Raw genomic sequence first — 22,327 nt, 5'->3', positions numbered from 1 at the left:
GTTTCCTGTAAAACCAGGGACGCTATACACATCTTCAAATGTTAGGAAACCGTTCTATCCAACAGTAACTGAACTCTGTGATTAGAAAACTAGGCGGATTGACTTGTGTAAATGATTACCATTGCAGAAATAAATAATAGATCAGGAATTCCATGTAGGGAATTGGTACCTGAGAGATGGAGGTAACTGCTGGGAAAAACAATGGTGAAGAACAGCCATCTATCATGAAAAATTTGTTAAATGTTTTATTCGCAGATCAATGATCCTTATTTTCCTTTCAAATAAAAGGACAATGTTTGTTCTAAACTGTTAGGTCTTCCTCTTAGTCTCTTCTTGTCATTTCAGCAAAGCAACCATTCGCATAAAAACCCCAAATTTAAATCTGTGGGCATATGTAGGAAAAGGGCCTGCAAGCCTGAGCAAAGAGAGCAGGAAGGACAGCTCAGAATTACAGGGATTTGATGTTGTATGTAAAAGATGAATCACTAAATTCTGCTCCAGAAACCAATACTGCACTGTATGTTAGCTAACTAAAATTTAAATTAAAAAAAAAAAAAAAAAAAAAGGAGTTACAGGGATTCTCAGAATGTTCATTCTGTGAGCTCCTTGTTGCTGTTATCTAACGTCACATTTCCCTGACGGTCACCTCCGTCTCTGATGTAGTACTACTCTGTTAAGGGACGCATTTGTTGTCCTGCTGTTAGACACCATGATCATTCACTTAGTGTTTTAAGTTTGACTAGATTTAAAAACCTGTTTAAGGTGCCTCCTGGGTGGCTCAGTTAAGTGTCACTTAAGTCAGTTAAGTGTCTTGTCTTCGGCTCAGGTCACGATCTCACAGTTTGTGAGTTCGAGCCCCACATCGGGCTCGGAACCCGGAACCTGCTGTAGATTCTGTGTTTCCCTCTCTCTCTCTGTCCCTTCCTCGCTTGTGATCATGTGCGCGTGCTCTCTCTCTCTCTTTCTCTGTCTCTCTCTCAAAAATAAACATTTAAAAAATTACAAAAATAAAAACAGATCCAGAAAGTTAGATGAGAGTGTGTTTACCTGAAGTATTTTAAGTCAGCCCAACATTGTTACAAAGTTGTAAAGACCAGCTAAAGGACTTGGATTAAAATCTTGGGTCTGTCCCTACCAGATGTATGACCATGGACAAATTATGCACACTGTCCTGAATGTCTTCTCCTTTAGGAAACAGCACCTACCTTCTAGGGTTGCTGTGAGGATTAAATGAGATAATAATACATGTTAAAGTGTTTAGAGCAATGTCTGGCATATAGCTCATGCTCATTAAATATTAGCTACTATTTTTGGGTAATGGAATTTTAAAAATTAAACAAGTAATATCAGGAACTGTTTTAGGATGAGCAAAGGAAACCATCTTTTTCAACTGATTATGAAATAGTCTCAATGTAGAAAAATTAGAAATTCATACATGCAAACTAAATCACAATCTGACTACCCTTCCAAGTTTTCATATGCATTTTCATATAAATGTGCATATGAAAATATATTAAACATACACAATGTATTCAATACATATATACAAAACAGTAATAGAATGTGCTGTGCTATTTTAGACATTTTCCTAGTCGGATTTCTATGTTTTAATGGCTGAATAGCATTTTCTATGAAATACACTGTTTTATAGAACCAATACTCTTATTTAGATGATTTCTAAGTTTCACTCAAATAATGCTTGGGTAAGCATTCTTCTAGCTAATTGTGCATATCATCTATTCCCTTAGGGTAAATTCCTGGAAGTAAATTGCTGGATCAAACATATGCATACTTTAAAGCATTTTTTCCTTTTCTACACTTTTAAAAATTATAAATGTAATGCTGATCACAGAGAGGGGAATTACGGAGGTTTATGGGAAAAAATTAATCTCCTATTCCCTCCTATTTCTCTTTAACAGGTGACCAGTATTAAATCTGTTGTGTGTTTTCTACTTGAGCTTCTTTTTTTCTTTTTAATGAAATTGGGATTAAATCCCCCAGGTTACTTTGTGACTTGCTTTTATTCTTATTCGTACCTCTCAACGTGAATGTCCTCGAGTTTTAACTTGCTCATTTATGAGCTGCAGAAAACTATGATTAAACCATTTTCCTATTGAAGAACATGGACAGCGCTTTAAATATTTCTGCTTTTCTACATACTGCTGCAGTTAATATTTTGAAATCTTTTGATACATATTCCCAATTTGTACTCCAGCAGTTACCATTTTTGCATTCCCACCAGCACTGGGATTGATTCCCTTTACCCACACCATCATTGAGCATTATTTTTGATCTTGTGCCAATCCAAAAGGCAAAAAACTGGTATCTTGTTGTTTTAATTTGCATTTCTTTGATTACTAATTAGGTTGAACTTTCTCATATGTCTATTGGTCAATTTGCATTTCTTCTTTTGTGAGATGCCTGCTTGAGTCTTTTATGTACTTTGCCACTAAAGTGTTTCGTTTCTTGATTAAATAGATCATTTAATTGTCCTGTGTTGCAGATATTTCTGCCTGGTTGGCTTTTGCTTGTGACATCTATTTATGGTTCTTCAGGCCTTTATAAGCAATTGAATGATTTCCTTTCTTTCTTAATTGAAGTAGAATTAACGTAATATTGTATTAGTTTCAGGTGTGCATTGAATAATTTTTATGTTAAGTATTTCAGTCTCTGTATGTCTGCCTTTACTGTCACTCTTAAGGCTTTATTAGTTGATGATTATATAAAGTTCTTTCTACTCTAGAAATACTGGTATATGAAATAGGCTCTATTTAGTTTTTCCTTTTTCAAAAGATTTACCTGTTCTAAATCACCTTTTACTGAATATTTCTCCCTGAGCTTAGATGCCACTATTATCATGTTAGTGACTTTTAAGTACATACAAGTCTCTTGGAACCATTCTTTTATCTATTCCTATATTGTTTTAATTATTATGGCTTTACAAAATATTAATATACAGTCAAGCATATACTCTCCCCCATTCCTGTACTTCTAAAACATTTTCTTCCTTGATGTAATACATTTATTCCAAGAAAATTTGCAAGTCATTTGATTAGGTTCCTTGCCCCCTTACATCAAAGAAAATCCCATTGAGATTTTGATTGGAATAGCATTATCAGTAGTTATTTAATAATGAGCCATGGAAAGAACGTAATCTTGAAACGTAATATGTTTTCCATTTCTTTAGCATTTCCCCCCCCATACAAGTCTAGGATCCTTTTGCTAAATTTATTCCTAGGTATAATATGCTAATTGGCATGGAATATCTTTATGCCCATCATGTCTTCTTCCTGGGTATTGATACATTTGTAACCTGTTTCCTAACTGGGTAGTCTTATTAGTTCTAGTGAATTTGAGTAGATTCTTTTGGCTTTTATAAACATACTGTGATATTATCTATCGATAGTCATGATTTTAGCCCTCCTCCTGCCCCTTCTGCCACTAACTGCCTTTTATTTCATTTTTCTTCCTATAGTATTGGCTAGAATGTCCAGGATAATTGGAAATAGTAAAAGTAGCAATAGGTATTCTTGTACCATTTCCAGAAATTCTTCTGGCTCTTCCTACTAAGTTTGATCTTGGATGTTGGTGTGGGATCTTTACATTTTCAATTTACAAGAGGTTTTAAATTAGACTAGCCATTGAATTGTTTACTGGCAAAGTAAAGCACACATAGTAAAGAGTTCCGGTAATAATACAGGTCCTTCTGTGAAAGGGGGAGTTTATTTCATCCTTTCCACTTTTTTTCTTTCTCTCAATGGTTTTTTGTTTACTTTCATCCTTCTCTGGAGCTTTTGGGTGCTATACTACATAAAAAAGTAAATTTGTGTGAGACCAGGGCATAATCAGTATCATAAGATTAGCCTGGATGAAACTCCTTTAACAAGCCTGCTTTCTCTCATCCTTGAAGGTATGAAGTGTTCTTGAAGTGTTCTAGAGTCCCTGGCCATGTGTCCCTGGGTGACAATAGAAGTACACTGTACTTGAAGCCTGAGCTTTCTGAGGAAATGACAGGCCCCCAAAACTGACTTTGGGTTTGCCCTATCCTACCACCATAAACACTGAGAAAAGAGCTTATTTGTTGCTTTGTCCATGGTATGTGTGCTTTATGAACAACATTATAGTTTGCAGTGTGGTTGGGAGACGCCCACACAGTCACTGAGAAAGCTGAGAAGCAACTTCTTAACATACCTGGAAATCCTTGCTCCAATTTATTGTGTCTGCTAAAGGGCTAAGGAAGCCGAGGGGGTGGGAGGGGGGCTCTGCTTCGTGGAGCTATTTTACAGTGGTATTAGTTCTGCATCTGTTTCTATTGGCTTTTTTTTTTTTTCTCTTATCATGGGTCATGGTTATTTTGTTTTTTTTACATGCATTGTGATTTTTGGTTGAATGAGAGTTACTGTGAATTTTGCCATGTAAAGTTGGTAAATATTTTTGTGTCCCTATAAATATTCTTGAACTTTATTCTAGGATGTAGTTGAATTACTAGGAGACCGTTTAATCCTTTTGAGGCTTGCTTTTAAGCTTTGTTAGGTGGAATCAGCGTGACCTTTAGTTAGCTCACTAAGGAGATCATACTTTTCTAAATACTTTCCCCAGTGTCTCACGAATTTCAGTATTTCTCCACTCTGGCTGGTGGGCATGTCTGTGCAATCTCTGGGCATTATTCTCGCTCTCCCTTCAGGTCATTCTCTCTCCCTGGCCTTGCATGTATGCCTTTCAAGGGGGCCCTCTGCAGATTTGCAGAATTCCCACTCCTCTGCAGCTTCCTCCTCTACAGTAATTTGCCTAATGAACTTAGTCATTGTGACTTTCCGGGACTCTTCCTGCTTCACCCAGTAAGAAAACCAGGCTCCACCAGGGCTCCCGACTTGCACTGTGGCCTGGAAACCCTCCCTAGACAGTAGCCTGGAGCAATTCCATGGTTCCTTTGTTTCCCCTCTGTTTTGGGCTACCTGATGGCAGCTGTCTGAACACTGAGGTTTCATGTACCTTGCACACCCTTTTAGTTATTTCAGGCAGAAGGTAAACCAGTCCCTATGATTCCATTTTGGCCAGGGTGGAAATTTTAGAAGTACTTTTTATAAGTATAAAACGTTCCTACTTTGAGAGTCTGTTGAAATGGTCCTTTACCACAACACACATTTTCTGATCTGAGGTTAAACATAGCCAGTAAAATTTCATGCCACTATAAAATCAAATCTGACTGTGGTAAGATTCAGGTGCATTACGCGAATTTTCTGTTATTGGAAATGTTGCTTTGTTTATATTCTTGAAATTCTTCTATTGAATATTTTCAGTTTTTGAATGTCTTTAGGGACTTGATGCCATTTTTCTCTTTGTTTTCATTCTTGGGAAAGTAGACCCAATTTTTCCTTTCTTCCCTCTCCAACTCACAGAAGAACTGATATAAAGCATAATTGTAAAATTAAACATAAGGTTTTATGGACTTTCACTTTTTATTCATACATATAAAATATGGACACTGGTTTGATTGGAAAATTTAATTTTTTTCAGGTGACTCCAAGTATGATGTTCTATGTAAAGAAGAATTTATCGAACTCAAGGACATATTCTCTGTCAAACTGAAACGGCGTTATTCTGCTAAACAGCAGGGAAGTGGTACTTTATTAGGTATCACACTCTTCATATGTTTGAAAAAGGAACAAAATAAATTAAAAGATTCTACGCTTGATCTTATTAATTTAAGTGAAGACCACTGTGATGTGTGGTTTAAACAATTCAAGAAAATTTTGGCAGGTATGTACTCCTGGTGGGAAATTTTAATGAGTTTCCTGTTGTAGGTTATTAATCTCAACATGATGTACTTTGAGTACAGTGATCCTTGATTATCTTAAGATAGTTTGCTTTTATTAGTTTGCTGAGTGTGTTTTTCATGAAAAGTATTGAATTTTATTACATGCTTTCTCTACATCAGTTGAGATAATCATGTTTCTTTCCTTCGTTCTGTTGACGTGGTGGTTTATTATATTGATTTTTGTATGTTGAGCCATCCTTGCATTCCAAAAATCCCACTTGATTATGGTATATAATCCTTTTAATATGTTACTGAATTTGGTTTGCTGGTATTTTTTAAGTTTATTTATTTTGAGAGAGAGAGAGAGAGAGAGAGAATGAATGAATGAACAAGTGGGAGAGGGGCAAAGAGAGAATGAGAGAGAGAATCTGAAGCAGGCTCCATGCTGTCAGCATGGAGCTCATTGTGGGTCTCGATCTCACAAACAATGAGATCATGAGCTGAGCCAAAAACCAGAGTCGGATGCTTAACTGACTGAGCCATCCAGGCACCCCAGGTTTGTTGAGGGCTTTTATGTCAATATTTGTAAGAGATATTGGTGTGTAGTTTTGTTTCTGGTTTTTTTTTTTTTTTTTCCTTGTATCTTTTATCTGGCTTTTGGTATCAGGGTAATGCTGACATCGTAGAATGAGTTGGACAGTAACTCTTTTGAATGATCACTCCCATGAAAAAGCTTTGATAATCTGAAATAACACAGTTCTTAAGTAATTTAGTTCACTTAAGTTGTTTTTGAAAGCATATTTATTTTTCTATTCCTGTCTTTTGTACTTTTATTAGAATCTATTTTTCTTCCACATACATACTGATGGCAAGTGCATATATATACTGATTGGTTTGAGGGTAACAGTTTGTCTATTTAAGGCTTGGTTTATCTAAAGGTTAATATCCAGAGGACAGAGCATATATATACTAAAATATTATCTCATAATGGATTCAATGTATCTGGAATTTTTAAATGGCATTTATATTTTATGTGCTAAATCAAATGCATGAATACAAATATGCAGTTTGGATCTCTAGAACATATCTAGTTAAAACATAATCAAACCGAGTTTCAGGATTGATTTCTTTTTTCTCAGAGATTTGTAAATCTTGCTTCCTTTTGTGCCCATTTCATTCTGTTTGCCAGATGGATCAGGGTAGAGGCAGCTGGTGTAGTTGATGGTGCAATTTGGTGTAAGATGACACACGGCAGAGAGGGGTGCCAGACAAAGAGCAGGCACATGGTGAGGTTAGAGATTTGCAGGCCAGGCATTACTGATCAAGAAGACCGAGGACCCAAGTTGGCCAAGGGCAGCCAACTGAGAAGGTCATGCCTGTAGACAATGAGCTGAAGTGACATATTAAAACTAGGAGACCCTGTTACCAAGTGGACTTGTGCTTCCTTATTGGCTCCTTTGGGACCTTCAAGGAGAGTGGATACTTTCAAGAAGGCAGGAAACTACAGAGACCATAGTATAATTCATGTCTCTGGAAACCTAGTGAATATATACGTTTAATGAAGAGCAGTCTACTGTAACAGTAGACCTTTTACACTGTTCTTATTTTAAATACATGTGAGAAGAGATTTTAGAAAGTTTAAAAAACTTAGTTAAGTCAATTGAATTAAAATTTTTTTTGCATGGGCAGGTACTCAGGAGACTTTCATGTTCTATAAAATAAGAATGTGCCATTTGATTAGGAGTGGCAAATTCTTCCTTTCACTGAAGGTCTGAGGAAATTTTCTCCCATGGGGCTTATGAAGGACTGGCTAAGTGACCTAAGAGGCAACTTGCTCAATGTATCTCACCCATAAAACCAATAATAAGTAAGCAGAAAACATCACAACAAAGCTCAATTTACTTAAAGCAATTTTATAGGAGTAGAGGGACTTGTGTAAACGAAGCACAAAACCACACATACACAAGGAGCAAACACACTCAAAACACAAAACACTGTCCAAATATGTTTTCAGCTTAATAAATGATGTTTTGGTTTGGTCTAGGATTAAAATTTAGGAAAATTACAGAAATGAATAAATTTACATATCTTTTAGAATATAATCCTCAGGGAATGTTGCTTTTTGTAATTTTGATTTTGACAAGAGTTGGAGATAATAAAATATGAGGTCATGTCCTCTGGGAAGTTTCCTGCGGGACAGTGATTTTGCTGATTAAAGCAAATAGATTGACATTTGAAACCAACCAATGCAAACAAACAAAAAAGGGTTGAAATCCTCTAATAAAATGAAGGAACCTAAACAAGATGTTCTGAATGAATGACTGTTGGATCTTTGCCCCCAAGTGGACTTAGCAGGTCCTGGAGGAGAAGCCAATTCCTCCTCAGCCCCATGCCCCACAGAGGCAATCTGGGGTCTGTTTCATCGTACAGAAAGACATGGTTATAGCTCCAAATCTCTCTACCAAACTTTATGTTATACTAACATTTCCTTTTGAAGTTTATAGTTTTAGAATGTTTTCCTTGATTTTTTTAATTTTTACTTGCCAATCCACGTGTTCAGTAAAGTGTCTATCACCTGAGAGACAAACACAGTTGGCTTGGGTCTCATTCCCTAAACAGAGGGGGGCCTGTGTCTTTCCTCTGAATTGGATGAGGGTGGTCCTTTGTGGTCCTCTCTGGCTTTGATTTGCACAGAGTTGGGTCTATTTGTGGATCGTCTTCCTACCTCACATTCGCTGTCTCTATTCCATGCTACACTGCATCAGGTCTGGCAGATGATAATTGCTGATTTCCAATTTCTTTTAAGTCCCTACCCAAGGAATTTGTGTTTGCACCAGACTTAAGTTCGGGAAGGGGGGCAGGGAGAGGGCAATACATAGAAATTTACATCACAAAAATATGAATATAAATATATTTGAATATTGGACATCACTATTTTAAGTCCCCAAATCCTGCTTTTAACTGGTTCTGTGGCAAAATCAGATTTAAAAAATACATTTTTGTATGGATTTATTTTGAATGATGGCTTTAATCAGCAAGTGGAATTTTTTTCCTGCCAGTCTTTCACATCTTCCCCCACTCTCTTTTTTTTCTATTAAGATAAATATGAAGAAGACACTAAAGTCCTCAGTTTGTCCTTTGGTCTAATTAGTTTAACAATTATAATTATAATATATTTAGATATGAAGATGTGTTTTCAAATATGCATACTTATATTTTGAAATAGAGCAATGAATAAGATGTGAGGAATTTTTGAGGAAAGAACAAATTGGTAGCACTAGAAGGAGGAAGAAGCAACTCTCAAATCCTTGAAGTTTTAAGACATAGAAACTAAATGACCCGAATGAAGGTTATATTTATATTTACATTTATACTTTTATTTGTAAAAAGGGAGTCTTAGTATTGTTTCCATTTTTATTTGAAAATAAGTCCTTTTACATTTTGTATTTTAAACACAGTTGTGCACAGTATCTTTTTTCTTTATTCTTATTAATAGAAAAGTCACCTTAACTTTACTGGCTAATAAGCAATAGTAGGTTAACTCATCCAACACACATTTTGTGTCAGGCACTGTGTTAATTGCTGGGAATATAAAAATGAATGAGATGTAAGCCTATATAGAACACTCTTGCTCTGGGAGACAAGAAAATCTGTATTATAAATATGTTAAGGGTTCACATAAGAGACTAATACGGAGCATAACCAGTGATCACGGATTCAGAAATTAAAACCTTTAAAAATGCAATTGATTAAGGCTGGTATATAGCCATTAATAAGCCTAACATATAGTTACTGTGGTGAAAGTAATTTAATACAGTATTTTCTGCTTTTTATACCTGTGATACAAAGATAAACACATGCAACCTTTAAATACAGTGTGTGTGTACACTAGATATATTAATTTTTAGGGTGTGACCCAATCTCCACATATTCGGGTTTCCCGGAAATGGTGAATTGCAAGCTTCTCTGGACCTTGAGCCAACCTTTTCTTTAGAAACCATAACCAAAACAACCAAAAAATTCTAAAGCCTCATGCCCAAGTAACTTGGAGGGTGGTAATGTCATAAACAGACACAATGAAATCAGAACACTAGTTGATTTGGAGGAAAGGCGTTCTATTCTAGACACTTATGGGGTTTATTATAATATCCTGTTGGAGATGTTGAGCAGGCTGGCCTTTTGAGAGGAATACATGAGAACGTGCATAAGAGTTGATGCAATGGGCAAGATGAAAGTTTGTAAGGAAGTAGTATGGAGTTATTAAAAAAAAAACAAAAAACAGAGGGCTACATACATAATCCTGGGGGATATTCCTATATTAAAACAGGCAGAGAAGACAAAAGCCAAAACAATAACCATAAAAAAAAAAAAAAAGGAAGGCATGGTCTAAAAAAACAAAAATAGAAACAAACCTGTTCTAAAATAGGACCATTGAATTTTGTTATTATATTTAGATTTTGCTAATTTATTTGAATGTTTAATACTTATCCAGAGACAATTAACAGAGGCATTTTTAACACCTATTTGGTTGAGTTACTTCTGATATTTTTCTGTTTCATTTCTAAATGCTAATTTCATGAAGTAGGCAAATATAAATAATCCATATTTATTGAATATATTTTGCCCTTGTAGCCTGCTCTCTATTTTAACAGCCTCACTCAGTTTTCAGTTATGAAAAATAGAAAAAATGAAAAAATACTTAAATTACTTAAATACTTGTTTTTTTATTCCTAAGAAGAGTAATTTTTTCTAGTTTCTCCTGAATGTCAAATCTGTTTCCCATGGGATAATAATATTGGTCTTCATAGGATGCTTTTTTTAAAGTTTATTTGTTTTGAGTGAGTGAGAGAGAGGGAGGGAGAGAGAGAGAGAGAAAAAGAGAGAGGGAGAGAATTCCTAGCAGGCTCTGCATTGTCAGGGGCTCAAACTCACAAAATGCAAGATCATGACCTGAGCCAGAACCAAAAGTTAGGTGTTTTAACCAACTGAGCCACCTAGGCGCCCCCAAGCATGCTTTCTTTGATAGCAAAAGCCAGAGCTTCTTAAGATGTTGATTTTGTTTAATATATATGTTGTCTTGTGTAAGAAAATCATGGTGAAATGTGTTTTGGTTCTTATTTTAATCCAAGCTATATCATTTATATTGTGAATCAGGCAGAATTTTTCTTAATGAGAGAAGAGAATGATAGGAAGTTTTCCTTGGTTATGCTGCCAGATGATGTACTTATTAAGAAAAACCAAAAATCTACATTATAATGATTATTTAAAAATAAGCTGTTGTTATACGTCAGATGTGTGATAGTTTCAGACATTTCATTGTGTTTGAATTGGCGATACTTGTCTCCTTAGGGACAAGTTATTTTCTGCAAAGACCTTGTGTCTGAAATATGGGTGGTTTCTCTTTTCAAATACTTTTCAAAGTAATTTAAGACTGTTTTACAGCCAGTTGAGTTGAATATCAGAATTATGCATGTCACTTTTGAATGTTTTTACTATCAATGTATATTAAAATTATGCAGATACTGATTTAATATGTATCAGCTTATTTACATGTAAATATCAAAGTCCAATCCCCCTAGAAGTACTCTGTCCAACGAAGGTCATGTGATGTCTGCTTCCTGTAGTGATTTTAGACTGAGTTCTGGAGTGTCACCACCCCATTCCCCAGCACCTGCCGTCTCTATGGGACTTCATCTGCACCAGTCACTCACCCTTGAGCAAGTGTAGCTCCTAATTTGTATGTTTTATATTTTGTAGGAACGAGTAGGCTGTTGTTTGAAGAGAGCTGCCAAAACTAAGTCATTTAAAAATCTCAGATTCAGGCATCCCTAGGGATGGTAACCCTGCAGCATTTTTTACCTGTCACGTGTAACTTTTATGCTGATTGCTGGACGCACAAAGACCTCATGATGTCTTTTAGCCACCCATACACTCTAGATTTTGAACTATCAGAGACTGTCCACATAATTTTATTCTTTTCGATAAAGGTTATTTGTTAAACATATACTTTATTTTCATTTTCTGTAACTTTATATAATATTGCTTACAAATCAATTGGCAGATAAGGAGAACATTTTATCATATCAGAGACTCAAACTGAGTTTAAAAAGTTGACTTCAAAGTTTTTGGATTTTTGTTTTCTCCTTCTTGAACTTTTTATTGCTTTCTAGCTGGATCTTCAGAGAAAAACAGTGACATTAACCTAGTTTCTATTAAATTCTTGATGATGAGTAGTACTGCTTAGCTCTTCAAAGGATATGAACATATTAAAAAGAAAATCTTTTTCAACCAAACCTTCAATTTCATCAAATTTGTAACTGAAAATAAGGAAACAGTGTGCTCATGCAAAATTTGCTTAATAATGCATAAGAACAAATACTATTTGTCTCAAACCAGTTTGACATTTTGTGCCATTGCATTAGCAGTGTGAAAAATCACTGTGAGTAAGAGTTCCCAGGCATAACAAAAACTTGAGCGGTAGACTCCCCCCCAAGAATTTCACATGCCAGAGCAAGCAGAGAATATGAAATAAGTATATTAAAAATGATTTAAAAATTGAAAACATAGAAAATAGGGTACAACTGAAAAGGGTATCATTTATGCTAGGGCATGTATGTGTGAATGTCATTTAAAACATTTACTTAGGACTTAGCTGTTCCTGATTCTGAGAATCCAGAGGTTCTGATTAAACCAATCTCAAGGAATCAGATGTCATTTTCCTTGAGGTGAGGTTCTAATATGTTGTCAGGACCAAAGCCCACAGATGCCAAAGACTTGACCAATACAAGTTTGGTTTAATGAATATATGTAAATCTCTGTACCCCACACTTAAAGGTGTCTTGGCAGGGACTAATTATAAACATATTCTTGCTGTGTTACATATTCTTAAAGGTTAGCCAATTCCTGGGTCACATAAGGTTATCACTTATTTTCCAAAAGTATTACCTTTTGGTAATTACCTTCACCAGGAGAGCCCGGTAAAGACTGACAGAGGCGTGCCAAGGGTTTCTCTGACCCCTTGGAGTTTCTTTCTTACTAGGATGAGCTCTAATTCATAGCCATTGCTCCTTCAGCTGAAGGCAAGTTCAAATTAGTTCTAGAAAAACTCTTAATGTTGTTTGTACTTGGGATGAGAGACACAAGACCATCTTCCCAAGAGCTGTTCTTTGGCCTCTGCAACATTTTCATCCTAAGGGAGGGATACATTTTTGAATGTAATTGACTATAATTGTAATTAAAAACAATTAATTAGTATCTTATAGAAGAAAATTATCTTCCTGCTTTCAGTCATTGATAATATCTTGAGACTAGGAGTTAAGAGGTACATTCTCAAGCTATTTCTGATATATTTCAACTTCTTGTGCCAGATAAAAGTCCTCTTGGCTAAGCCTTTTGTGTAACTAAATTTCTTCTCTGGAAAAAACATTTAAGTATGCTTTGTCACATTTTACTATGTGATTATATTCGAAAGGCTAAATAAGGATTTCTTCAAAAGTTTCCAGTAATATGTTGCATTAAGTTTTCATGCTATTAAATAAATTAGTTAACATTTCTTTCTTTAGTAGATTATATAGAGAAGTCATTATTTTAAAATTTTAAATCTTAATGATAATAGCTGACATTTGTTAAGCATTTACTATGTGCTACTTTTGTAAGTAATTTTTATTAATTATCTCATTAAACCCTCATAGTATCAAGAACTATAAATGTGTTCATGTAAAAAGGGGACTATTAGAAGTTTTGTTTTGAAGTTTGAGGAACTAAAATAATGCATGACAGCAAATAGCATAATTAACTAAATTATTTTTATTATTATACTCATTATCTCTTAGTTTATACAGGATAAAACTAAGGCTTACAATAGATTCAATTTTTACTAATCTCGGGTTAAACAGCTAATATGTGATAAAGGAGCTGGGAGCAAATCCAAATTTGTCTGAATCTGTAGCATGAACCCTTAGCTGATGGGCTATTACCTATTGGGTCAGTGTATTGTATTACTGTACTTGGACTCTGTCCTGAAAAAAAAAAAAAAAGAGAGAAAGACTTCAAACCGTTTTCTTATAAGGAGAGAACTATATCATCTTGTTTGAAGATTATCACTTTCTATTATTCTTTTCTTTTTCACCAACATTATGATTCAGAACTCTAGATTCTTGGAGTTCTAAAACTTCCTCCCAACATTTAGGGTGAACAGTTAACATTGTAATGGATTTCTTAATCTTTAAAAAAAATCCTCATCATGACTATCATCATTATTGAGATTACTCAAATACCTTGAAATGAATTTGGCAAGCACTTATGAAAAATATAGCCATTCGTTTTTTTAGTAGCCTAAAGGAATTAAGCACACATAAACATACTGGTTTGTAACTGATTTCCAGGCTTATTATTTAGCAGAGTTTCCTAAGCAAGTCACAAATTCTGTAAGCCTACAAGAGAGATTGAAAGTTGGATCAATCCTTAGATGAGAGTATAATGGATTGTCATTTAACAACTTTTTCGCTGGAAAGAAATGAAGTAAAAAAGTAATAAAGCAGCATCTTCACAGTATGCATAAGTAGGAAACACATAATATTTCATGTTAAGTGACAAATTATTATTAAGCCCCCTGGCACTCATTAGACTACCATTAATGCTAATGGAATTGTGTGTTGTTTATATAGATATTATGTGCAACTCTAGACATTATAATCTTGTATGAATATATTTGTTGCTCTCTGAGGCAGGTAGGTGGATATTTGTGATGGCTAGATACTAAAACATGGTGACAGGATTTTTAAATCAATCTTTTTTTTGGTCCTTATCATTAAAGAGAAAACACCTATTATTTCATTCTTTGAAAAATTACCTTAAATGGAAACTTGTGTACTTTGTGTGCATCTTCTGTTTGTGTTACACATTTGAGTTATTTTTCCAAAAAGAAGAGATGGGCACAAGTGAAGCCACTTGTATGGCTGGGTTCCTGGGCTCTCTGTAGCCTCTAAGGCCAGACCATGTTCTCTTGTACCTCAGTGCCTTCCCACTCATTAAGTGGCAAAGGTAGAAACTTGCCTCTGTTTCTATCATCTCCTGTTTGCCCAGTGAAATCCAGTTTGCAGTTCAAGTGGTGTAACCAGCAAATCCTTTGCAAAGCTAAACCATACAGCCAAATCAGGCACTTCTCTTTCAGATTTGCTAGCACTTCTCATAGCTCTGAGAACAAGTGATCGCTTGTATTCTAATTGTTGGCTTATGTAGCTGATACCTTATTAGACTGTAGGCTCTTTTGAGCACAGCTTTTTTTAAGCATGTGGAAGTGGGTTTCACATAATTGGAAGTACTCCATAAATGTTTGCTATGTTACAAATGTTTGCCTAACTCAGTACATATTGGGGAAGGGAACTGAATATATTACTTGTCTTTTTTAAAAAACTTTTTAATGTTTACTTTTTTTTTTTTTAATGTTTACTTTTGAGAGAGAGCGCACACACATGAATGGCAGAAGGCAGAGAAAGAGGGAGACAGAATCCAAAGCAGGTCTAGGCTCTGAACTGTCAGACAGAGCCTGACACCAGGCTCAAACTTATGAACCATGAGATCATGACCTGAGCCAAGGTCAGACACTTAACCAACTGAGCCACCAGGAGCCCCAATATATTACTTGTCTGATGTATGTTAGGCATACTTTTGGCTGCTTTTAACATAAGCCAACTCACTGAATCTTTATTACAACACTTTGATCATGGTCAGAACTTTTAAAAATCCCCACAGATAGCTGAGGAAACAACTCTGAGAGATTAATGGACTTGTCCTGGGTCACACAGTTAAAAACTGGTAGTATAAGATTCAAACCCAGGCTTTTCTAACTCGGAAATCCACCCAGCTTTCACTATACTGCCTACCAACAGAAAGATTTAAAACCTTGATATATATATTTTGAAATAGTTGTACTGGTTTATTAAAAGGCAAAATATAACAGACCTCCTGCCTTGTATCTGGAACTAAATGTAGTATTAAGTATATATATTTTAAAAGTCTGTGACAGTATTGGAAGGGATGACATCCATGGGCCACATGGGCTGAAGAATTTCTGGAAGAGAATCTGATGAAATTGGTCAGCCGGGAAAGACAGATAATACTGAAACTTTGATATTAGCAAATAAGGGGCCCCTATAAAGTCTAAGTAGGGTTTCCTATTTCCCGAAATTGGAGCCACAAGACTAGAAGGTTGAAAATGGTCTGATGAGATATGTGCCCGACTTTCACTAGTGATTTTCTCCCTGAAAGCATTACTCTTCATTCAGAAGGAGCTATCCTATTAAAAAAAAAAAAAAATCTCCATTTTTCAGTTAATAAAGACGTCAAGTTCAAACTCCACAAGTTGTTTTGAAACTTTAACCGCTTACCATAGATACTAATAAATCTGTCAGAAATAAGGTGACTTAGTTCTGACAGAACAGATGAGTGGAAAACATGATCACTCCAAGGTGAGAGCATGGCTGGCTCTTTTTGTCCTCCTTTCAGTCAAAATTTTTAATGTTTATTATTTTTGAGACACACAGTGCAAGCAGGGGAGAGGCAGAGAGCAAGGGAGACACAGAATCTGATACAGGCTCCAGGCTCTGAGCTGTCAGTACAGAACCCGACGTGGGGCATGAACCCATGAGTGTTGAGATCATGACCTGAGCTGAAGTCTGACACTTAACCTACAAAGCCACCCAGCTGCCCCTGTCTACCTTTTACTTAAATGAATGAAAAGTCTATCATTACTGCGTTTATGAGTGAGCCATTATGATGAAAAGATTTTTATTTGGATCATCTATGTTAGCTTTGCCACTTACTTAGCTGGTATCTTACCCCCATAACTTCTCTGAGCCTTGGCTTCCTGTCTGTAAAACAAAGTTGACAATGCCAACCTAGTTAGGTTATTGTGATACTTAAATATATCACGTGTGTCAAACATCGGACACTCAACAAAGGATAACTGTTCTTATCACAAAGCTCTCCAAATGTTTGTTGAACTTCTTTAGAATTTATATTCTAAAACCCTTTAGCTCTTCAAAACTAAGTTTAAGCGTCATCTTTTCAGGGGGAAGGGTGGGACTGTCAATTCCATATAGAATATATACTAATAGAATTTATTATTATTGTCATCATCATCATGATTTCTTAGTGCACCAAGGAGTGTACTGTTTCCCACATACCAATTGATATTAGTTTCTACAATGAGACAGATACTATTATTATTATCAGCTCAGGTCATGATCTCATTGTCCATGTGTTTGAGCCCCATGTTGGGCTTTGTGTTGACAGCTCAGAGCCTGGAGCCTGCTTCAGATTCAGTGTCTCTCTCTCTCTCTCTGTCCCTTCCCCTCTCATGCTCTGTCTCTCTCTGTCTCAAAAATAAATAAATACTAAAAAAAAATTTTTTTAAATGAGTTCAAGATTTGTTGGCAGGTTTCTTTTTTTGGCTTTTTTGTTTCTTGTGTTTTTGTTGTTTTGTTGTTTTTGGCCTAAGAGCCATGAAATGACCTCTCCATGAAGTAATATGGAGTGATTTTCAGTATATGTAGTTAGGTGAAAAAAGCAATGTGCAGAAACTTTATGTTTTGTTACTTTTTGTATACAAGACATTTTCAAATTTAATACACTTTCAATTTCAGCTTAAAATACAATGCAGGTACTGTGCTCAAAAGTTGTGTGGATTAGCTATTTTCCCTTTCTGTTAGTCATGTTATTCATTTGACTCTGTATTCTGTTTTAGAATCCTGCCCCCTGTCTTCACCGATTTAACTATATTTTTTGAATGTGTAGAGCATAAACATGTTTCCAAAAGAAAAAAATAATCCTTTTTAATATCCTCTTTACCCCATCTCTCTTAAGGTACCAATATGTACAAACTTCACTAGTTTCTGGCTTATCTTACATTTCTTTTGGCAAAATTACCAGAAATAGGAATTTTTAAAATTTCTTTCTTATACAAAATGTAACATAACAATGTAAAGTCTTCTGTGCTTTGCTTTTTTAAACCTAACTATATATATTGAAAATCATTTAATAGCAAGTGAATTGGTTTTTTTGGTTGTTGGTGGTGAGTTTTATTTTTTGTTTATTTGGTTTTGTTTTACAGCTGTATAAAACTCCATTGTGTGGTTTGTACCGTATTTTATTCATTACTTTCTCATGTTTGAGCATTTTGATTGTTTCTAGTATCTCTAGTCACAAATTCTGCAAGAAATAATTTTGTACATATTATATCTTGAGGGTAACTTTATAGAAGTAGACTTCCAGGTTAAAAGGTAAATGCGTATGTGGTTTTATTGGATATTGGCAAGTTCCCTACTATAAAATTGGTGCCATTTTTCATGTTTACCAGCAGTGTATGAAAGTGACTTTTGTCACCAACAGACTGTGCTTTCATGCTTTAGAAATTTTCCAATGTTATAGGTGCGAAATGGTGTGTTATTATTGTTTGAATTTGCATTTTTAAATATTAGAAATAAAGTTGGGCATCTTTCCATGTGTCTCAGGGCCATTTTAAATATCTTGGGACTTGTTTTCATATCATTTACCCATTGTTCTATAATACTTGTGGTCTTTTTGACCCTCAATTTTTCAAAGTTCTTTATATTATGCCTTTTCTGTGATGTATATTGTAAATATTTTTCTCCCTATATATATTTTTTCTTGACATAGTGATTTTTGATTCAAAGTTTTTAAAAAATATTCTTAATGTTTATTTATTTTTGAGAGAGAGAGAGGGAGGGAGACACAGAATCCAAAGCAGGCTCCACGTTCTAAGCTGTAAGTACCGAGCATGATGTGGGACTCAAACTCAGGAACTGCAAGATCGTGACCTGAGCTGAAGTCAGACACTTAACTGACTGAGCCACCCAGGTGCCCCAATTCAAAGTTTGTGTTTAAAAAATTTTTACGTTGACCAATGTTTCACCATTTTTCTTTATTGCATCGAATATTTAAGTCCTAGCATGAAGACTTTCCTTATACCAGGTAATGGAGAAAATCATGCACGTTTTCTTCTAGTACTTGGAAAGTTTAATTTTACATCTCTAATTTATTGGGGTTTACTTTGTATGTGGTGTAAGGTATGAACCTTAGTTTTTTCTGCCACATAATTATCCAGTTGTCCTAACACCATTTACTAAAATGTCTATCTTTGTCCCAGAGTTTTGAGGTCCTGCTTTTATTATATAATGTTTATTCTTTTTTTTTTTTTTTTTTTTTTTGAGAGAGAGAGAGTGAGTGCACACATAAAAGATAGTGAGCGGGAGAGGGGAAGACAGAGAGGAGACACAACATCCAAAGCAAGATCCAGGTTCTGAGCTGTCAGCACAGAGCCTGACGCGGGGCTCGAACTCCCAAACCATGAGATCATGATCTGAGCCAAAGATGGATGCTCAACTGACTGAGCCACCCAGGCTCCCCACCAGTGCTTTTTTTTAAAAAGAGACTTTGCAGTATGTTTGAACATTTGGTATTCACATTGGACAAGTTCTTCTCATAGACCTCCCACCCACCCCCAGTGTTTCTACCTATTTTTACAGGTTAATTTTTAGATAAATACTTTAGTGTCAGCCTGTCTAGATCTGGAAAATACAGCTTGGTATTTGTATTGAGAGCACATTCCATATATAAGTAAACTTAGGAAGAACTGACGTCTCGGACAAGAGCTTGCATGGCAAAATTTGGTTCAGGCAGCTGCCATAATCTCCCATAAATGAAAATCCTAAATCAGTTTCATTTTGATGGAGGGTATCCCTCAGATTTTTTTTCTCTATTTTCTTATACTCAATTGTTAGGCTTTTGGAACATCTGTTACTATCATGCATAATACAGGGCTAATTTTATAGAAGTACCAGGCTTCTGAAATTTCCCCTAGGTACATCTGTACACTTCTTTGCAAAATATGTTTTTAGCAAGAGCCCTGCTAAGTCACTTTAACTGGAGTCCCCTCCCCCCATATCTAATCACCCTAAATGTCTGATCAGGTTCCTTGTCCTCCACCCCCCATTCTATGATATCTGATCACCTGGCCTGTCTTCAGGAAGAATCCCTTTTACCTCAGATGTTTCCACTTAGTAATTTTCCATCCACTAACCCCATCCTGCTCCTTGGCTATAAATTCCAGTTCCTGGTGCTGTATATATGGAGGTGTCTCTCCATCAGTTGCAACAGTTCTGAATAAAATCTATTTTTACCACTTTACTGTTCAGCTCAGGTTTTTCTTTGACAGCATATACTTCAGTACATAAACTTCTTCAAGAATCTTTTTACAGTGAAACATATGTTCTTGGAATCGTAAAAACTGATTATTTTGAAGCCTTGCAGATACCTAAAAACTTTCTCAAAAGGCACATCTAAGTACTTCTATATAATCCAGAGATGATATGTTGAAAAGGCTTTCTAACTGATAAAATCAATGAATTAAAAAATGGTCATGAAATTATTCTCTAACATTTTCATAATTTAATAGCTTATGAAGAATGTACATAATCGGAATAATTGATCATATCTAAATGCTATTTATTTTAACTAATTTTGTGGTTGACTTCTAAGCACAGCAGGAAAAAAAGACAAGAAAACTTTGTTCTATGGATCTGTGTCAATTTTGTGCCAGTACCATATTGTTTTGATTACTGGAGTTTTGTAGCATATCTTGAACTCTGGAGTTGTGATAGCCAGCTTTGTTCTTTCTTGCGATTGCTTTGGCTATTTTAGGTCTATTGTGGTTCTATATAAATTTTAGTATTTTAGTTCTGTGAAAAACGCTGTTGGTATTTTGATAGGGATCACATTGAATCTGTAGATGGTTTGTGGTAGGATGGGCATTTTAGCAATATTCTTCAAATTTATGATCATTAATATTGTTCCATTTGTTTATGTTGCCTTCAGTTTGTTTCATCATTGTTCTATCGCTTTCCAAAAGAATATAGATCTTTTACCTCCTTGATTAAGTTTATTTATAGGTATCTTATTCTTTTTGGTACAATTATAAATGGAATTGTTTTCTTAATTTCTCTTTCTACTTTGTTATTAGTGTTTAGAAGTGCAGTTGATTGCTGATTGTTAATTTCGTGTCTTGCAACTTTATTTACTACTTCTAATTGTATTTTTTTAAGTCTTTAGGGTTTTCTATGTATAGTATCCTGTCATCTAAAAATAGTGACAATTTAACTTCTTATTGGCATGGATGGCTTTTATTTCTTGTCTAATTGATGGGGCTAGAACTTTGAGTACTGTGTTGATAAGTGGCAGGAGTGGATGTTCTTGTCTTGTTCCTGATCTAAGAGGAAAACTCTGTTTTTCACCCCTGGGTATGATATCGGCTGTGGGTTTTTAAATGCATGGCCTTTATTCTGTTGATGTGTGTTTTCTATAAACCCACTGTATTGACAGCTTTTTATTATGTAATAATAATTTTATTATTATATAATAATTATTATGTTTTTATTATGTTGAATTTCATCAAGTGGTTTTTCTGCATCTATTGAAATAAGCATATGATTTTTATCCTTTATTTTTTTAATGTGGTGTATCATGTTGATTGATAAATATTAAACTATCTTTGCATCCCTGGAACAAATCTAACTTGCTCATGGTGAATGATCTTTCTAATGTATTATTAAATGTAACTTTCTAATACTTTGTTGAGGATTTTTGCATCTATGTTCATCAGGGATATTGGCCTGTAGTTTTCCTTCTTTTGTGATGTCTTTGTCTTGTTTTGGTATCAAGGTAATGCTGACCTCATAGAAAGTATTTGGAAGCTTTCCTTCCTTCTTCTTCTTCTTTTTTTTTTTTTTTTTTAATTTTTGGACTAGCTTGAAAATAGGTAAATAGTAACTGGTAGAATTCATCTGTGGATCTATGTGGTCCTGGACTTTGGTTTGTTGGTAGTTTTTGATTACCAACTGGATGGGCAGGGGGGCTGTCCCAGGACCCCTGAAGCTGAAGTGCATGCACGCTGTGGGGGAGGATTCTGGGGCTCTCACAGAGGGCACCCCAGCAGGACAGCTGACGCTGAAGCGGCCACGGGCCGATGCGGCCCCTGGGCTCTCCACACAGTGCCCTGCAAGGACAGCTGACGTGGAAGAGGTGCAAGCCGGACTCCCAGAGTTCTCTGTGCAGAAGGCACTTTGCCCAGATCGCTAAAGCTGAAGTGGGTGTAAGCCGGGGTGTTCTGGGAGTCTCTATGCAGAGGGTATCCTGGTACGGTGGCTGGAGCCAAGGTGTGAGGCATGGGATCGGGGGTCCCAGGCCCTCTGCTCAGGGATCACCCTGGCAGGACGGTGGTAGCTAAAGCAAATGTGGACTGGGGTGGTCCCAGGGCTCTCTACAGTGAGGGTACCCTGGTAAGACAGCTGAAGCTGAAGGGGGTGCAAACCCGGGTAACTTGGGGTGCTCTGCACAGGGCGTGCCCTAGCAGGGCAGGTAGAATTGAGGTGGGTACAGGCTGGAGGTTCGCAGTGTGTTCTGTGCAGGGGGCAGCCTGGCTGCTTAGCTAGTGTTGAAGCAGGTGTCAGCGAGGAGCCAGGAGTCACTCAATGCCAGGGTGCCCTAGCTAGC

General features: G+C 35.9%; 1 protein-coding gene across 3 annotated transcripts in view; it reads left to right on the top strand.

Moving 5' to 3' along the window:
* Window positions 1–22,327, top strand: part of CERKL (CERK like autophagy regulator) — a 108,504-nt gene that overhangs the window by 38,242 nt on the left and 47,935 nt on the right. For all 3 annotated transcript variants that reach the window (XM_077776381.1, XM_077776380.1, XM_077776379.1), the window contains exon 2: window positions 5,518–5,760. In XM_077776381.1, the coding sequence (XP_077632507.1) occupies window positions 5,518–5,760 (243 nt within the window). The remainder of the gene's footprint in view (window positions 1–5,517; window positions 5,761–22,327) is intronic.

The sequence above is a fragment of the Crocuta crocuta genome, unplaced genomic scaffold (assembly GCF_008692635.1).
Source record: "Crocuta crocuta isolate KB4526 unplaced genomic scaffold, BGI_CrCroc_1.0 scaffold17, whole genome shotgun sequence".
In the NCBI taxonomy this organism is placed as follows: domain Eukaryota; kingdom Metazoa; phylum Chordata; class Mammalia; order Carnivora; family Hyaenidae; genus Crocuta; species Crocuta crocuta.
This window is presented reverse-complemented; position numbering and strand designations above follow the sequence as displayed.